Source organism: Cibotium barometz, chromosome 24 (assembly GCF_041138505.1).
Source record: "Cibotium barometz isolate CiBa-2024 chromosome 24, ASM4113850v1, whole genome shotgun sequence".
NCBI classification, from domain to species: domain Eukaryota; kingdom Viridiplantae; phylum Streptophyta; class Polypodiopsida; order Cyatheales; family Cibotiaceae; genus Cibotium; species Cibotium barometz.
The window spans coordinates 56,736,863-56,741,093 of NC_141069.1; the positions used below are offsets into that span (position 1 = coordinate 56,736,863).

General features: G+C 45.3%; 1 protein-coding gene and 1 long non-coding RNA gene across 2 annotated transcripts in view; both read left to right on the plus strand.

The window, feature by feature from the left end:
* Positions 1 to 1,420: 1,420 nt before the first annotated feature.
* LOC147625495 (uncharacterized) lies at positions 1,421 to 3,389 on the plus strand. The gene is made up of 2 exons (XM_086817987.1): positions 1,421 to 2,892; positions 2,990 to 3,389. Exons 1-2 carry the CDS (start codon positions 1,421 to 1,423, stop codon positions 3,387 to 3,389), a joined length of 1,872 nt encoding a protein of 623 aa, XP_086674113.1.
* LOC147625496 (uncharacterized) overlaps positions 3,287 to 4,231 on the plus strand; it is a 984-nt gene continuing 39 nt past the window's right edge. The window contains exons 1-2 of the long non-coding RNA XR_015269041.1: positions 3,287 to 3,578; positions 3,713 to 4,231. The exon at positions 3,713 to 4,231 is cut by the window's right edge and continues 39 nt beyond it. This is a non-coding gene — a long non-coding RNA (uncharacterized LOC147625496). The remainder of the gene's footprint in view (positions 3,579 to 3,712) is intronic.

Below are 4,231 nucleotides of genomic sequence, written 5' to 3' on the forward strand. Positions count from 1 at the left end.
GCAACCATATCAGATTTCTGCAAACACAGCAAACTAGCAAAATTCAGATGACCAAAACGAGCATGCCAAAGTTTTGCATCTGAAATTGCTTTCTCATCAGAAACTGCATTTGGTGAATCTTCCACACACTTGTCATACGAATTGAGCCTATACAGCCCACAAAACAAAGTGCCAGATGCAATAATTGTATCACCAGAAGTCAAATCATGAACAATACATCTGTCATCCACAAATTTGACTACAAGTCCAAGTCTAGCAAAAGCGCAGAGACTGACAAAAGATTCTTCTTAATCCCTGGTACATACAAAGCATCTGCAAGTGTGAAAGAGCTGCCATTGGCAACAGTAAGCACAATTTTACCAACGCCCTTGACGGGGTAAGAAGCATTGTTGGCACATGTGACAGTATTCCCATAAGGGACAACCTCAAGACAAGTGAACATATCACGATGCGAGGTAATGTGCTTAGTAGCACCACTGTCAAAATTCAAGGTTGGGTCAGGTACGCGTACACTTGGATGTGAGGCGTTCTAGACGTACGTACGTTTTTGTACGTACGGAACATTAAGGGCGTGTGCTAATTTTTTTTTCCACGTGTAAGATGGCTGCAGTTTTTTTTTCAATCTGCAGGTCGGCATCGTCTCTTTAATGCTGAGCGTCGGTGGTCATTTTTTTGGGGCTGGACTGGGCTCATTAGTCTTTATTATTTATAAGGCATGGCCCAGATAAAGGACCAAACTTAAAGTAGAAAAAAACAAAAAAAAACAGGTTCGGTGGACTGCAGAAAACGGGCCCAATTAAAAAACGAAAAAATAAACGCGAGAAAGAAAAAAAAACGAAAAAAAATGAAAAAAAAACAACGCGCACATGCAACCAGCAGCGCGCAGACTATCACACACTCAGCAAGGCTGCAAGCAATCTCTCTCTCTCTCTCTCTCTCTCTCTCTCTCTCTCTCTCTCTCTCACACACACACACACAAACATGTCACACACACACACACACGACTGAAGGTTGAATAATCTCTCTCTCTCTCTCTCTCTCTCTCTCTCTCTCTCTCTCCATATACCTCTACATTATACACTGTCAACATGAAAATTCAACCTTTTTATTTGACATTCACATGACATTGAAGAGCTCATAGCCTCATTGTAAACCCCCCCTCCCCACACACACACACACACACACACACATAGTGACAAGCGTGTACACATACACATCCAAATTCCAAAATAACACACACATCTCTCTCTCTCTCTCTCTCTCTCTCTCTCTCTCTCTCATTTTGTTGGGATGACAGAGGATACCCCATACATGTACTCCGATTTGTCTCATAGGCCGAGTTCGGTCTTTTGGAAGACGTTAATAAAATCTTTCTTTCTTTCTTTCTTTCTCTCTCTCTCTCTCTCTCTCTCTGTGTGCCATGGGCAAGAAACGACATGCCTATTGGAAGCTTCACACACTCCAAGATGATGAGAAGAGCAACCAATGGAGATGCCGGTATTGTGGAGGTGACTTCAAAAGTTCAGTTACTTGCCTCATCTCTCATGTATCGGATCTCGGTGGCAATGGCATTTCAGCTTGCAAATCTGTGCCACGCGACATAGCAAATAAGGTGATAGCCGAGCAAAATTTGAAGGCTTCACAGGGTGCAGCCATGGCAGCTGAAGACGAGGATTTGTTGGATCCTCTTCCTCCTCGAGCTACATTTGTTAATCCAACGGCTGCTACAGGATCCTCTAGTGCCTCGATTGCAATGGGGCAGCCTAGTAGAAAGAGGGCAAGAGTAGAGGAGAGCATTATGGAGGAAGGTGCAGGTTCCAACATGCATTGTGATAGTTCTTCTAAACAGCAGACCACTCTCCCATCTCGCATCTTTAGCACCGCATGGGTAAAGGAGCGGCAAAGGGTTGCCGAGATAGAGATTGCACGCACACTTATACAATGCAATATCTCCTTCAATGTGCTTCGCACGGACCAATGGAAGAAGATGGTTCAAGCAATAGCCGCTGTGGGTTCGTGCGAGGATTGGCATGGGGTCGAATACAAACAAATGAGGACACGCATGCTAGATGAGGAGAAAGCCAGGATAGATGTGGCGCTGCAACCAATACGGGACAGCTGGAGAAAGTTCGGATGCACCATCTTGTCTGATGAATGGGCCGACATCCGAAGGCGCCACATGATAAACATTCTTGTATCATCATGTTTTGGCACCTATTTCTTGCGTGCGGTGGATGCTGGTAAGGCAGGTGAGAGTGTTACAGCTGAATTTATATATCAGCACATTAGGCAAGCCATCATAGAGGTGGGTCCAGAAAATGTTGTACAGGTGGTCACTGACAATGCCTCCAACTGTAGGAGGATGGGAGAGTTGGTAGAAGGTGAGTTCCCAAGCATTGTGTGGACTCCATGTGCTGCACATTGCTTGGATTTATTAATGGAGGATGTGGGGAAGCTTACTTGGGTGCAGCCAGTGTTGGCGGATGCCAATCGCATCACCACCTTTTTCAGAAAAAAACACAAAGCATTGGCGCTCTTTCGCAGCAAGAGCCCCGGGCTTGATATGGTACGGCCTTCCAAGACTCGATTCGCTTATGCATACATGGTCTTGGAGCGTTTGCAGAGGCTCCATGATCCTCTACAAGCCACTGTGGTTGATCCAGCTTGGAAAGATCCACGACATTGCAATTCAGAGCCTACAAAGTATGTCCAACGTAAGATCTTGGACGAGAATTTTTGGGAGGAGACAGCAAAGATTGTCAAGTTGTTGAAGCCGCTCTTCTTTCTCTTGCGCATGCCAGACATGGAGGGATCTACCATGGGTCTCCTCTACCACATGTTTAGGAGGATGCGGCTAGAGATTAGCCGGTCCACAGTGGTGTCTCAAGACAGGTAAGCCATTATTAAGTGCACGTCACATGTTTATCGCACCAATCATTTTAAATTGCTCTTATTATAACTTTGGTCTTGACTCTTTTTTCCTCTCTAGAATTAGAGAACTGAATCAGATTATAGAGACGCGTTGGGAATACATGTCTCGCCCAATTCATGGCATGGCTGCACTCCTTCATCCTCTTTATCGAAAGGATGAGACCATAAGCAATCCAGAGCTTCTTACCATGCACGACATGTACTTGGAGGCAACCTATCCTCAGGAGCAACAGTCAGAGGTAAACAACTCCATGGTATCCTACATGCATAGCTTGGGTGCCGCTTTTAGCAGAACCTCATGCAACAAGGAAGACGAGGCAAAGGCCCCGAATAACTGGTGGTTGATTTATGGTTATCAATCATTCCAACTCCAACAAGTGGCATTGCGCGTCCTCTCTCAAGTGAGTGACAATAACTCCCTAAATGGAAAACGATGTGTGATAATAAATAGGTTTTGATTACTTTAAAACTTTTATTACTTGTAGGATTGTTCAGCTGGTGCGTGTGAGCGTAATTGGAGTGCCTACTCTCTTATTCATACAAAGATCCGCAATAAACTCAAGACCAGCCAGTTGGAACGCTCGGTTTATTGCCGAGCCAATCTTCGATTGGTTCAAAATCTTAAGAAACTTGAGCATCCTATGCAGGTGACTGATTGTGTCATAGAGTCTAGACATTAGTATATACAAGTAACAATATTATGATGCATGCAGCTGCCAGCATGGTGCGCATGCCATGGTCACAGACAATTCGTATTGAACATGTTTATTGTTGTTGACAGGTTGATCCTCTATCTCTGGAGCACGTTGCTACCGCAGAAGAGGCGCAGACCGCATTGAGAAACGAGCAGGAGGAGATAATTCGCATGTTGCACAGAGAGCTGGAGAGTATAGACCGCAGGGTGACTCGGGCTTCTTCCAGGGCGTATAGACATTGGTAGACGAGGCACTAGGCGCGGGACTCGTCGAGGACGAGGACGACGCACATCTACCACATCACATGCGGAGACATCGACAGTAGCTACAGAGGAGATGCTAGATGATCATGAGAGAGTACCCTATGTAGAGCCTGAGTATGATTCTGATGGGAATGTCCTTACCGATGGAGACGTCCCATCTGATTCAGCTTCATCATCAGGTGTTGATGATGATGAGTAGTCTTTGCAGGACCTAGGTTGACCGGGGCACTTTTTACTCTCTTTAGGAGAGGTTTTTCCCCCGTGTCCTTTGTATCGGTTTCTTTACTTGTAGCGCTTTGCGCATGCTCAGAGTTTCCGTAATCATGATTTTACCTTATGTTC

Bases quoted from the DNA above. Each gene is read 5' to 3' on its own strand.
- LOC147625495 (XM_086817987.1), top strand. From the start codon at position 1,421: ATGGGCAAGAAACGACATGCCTATTGGAAGCTTCACACACTCCAAGAT. The intron at 2,893-2,989 runs GTAAGCCATTAT...TTTCCTCTCTAG, and splicing joins ACAGTGGTGTCTCAAGACAG to AATTAGAGAACTGAATCAGA.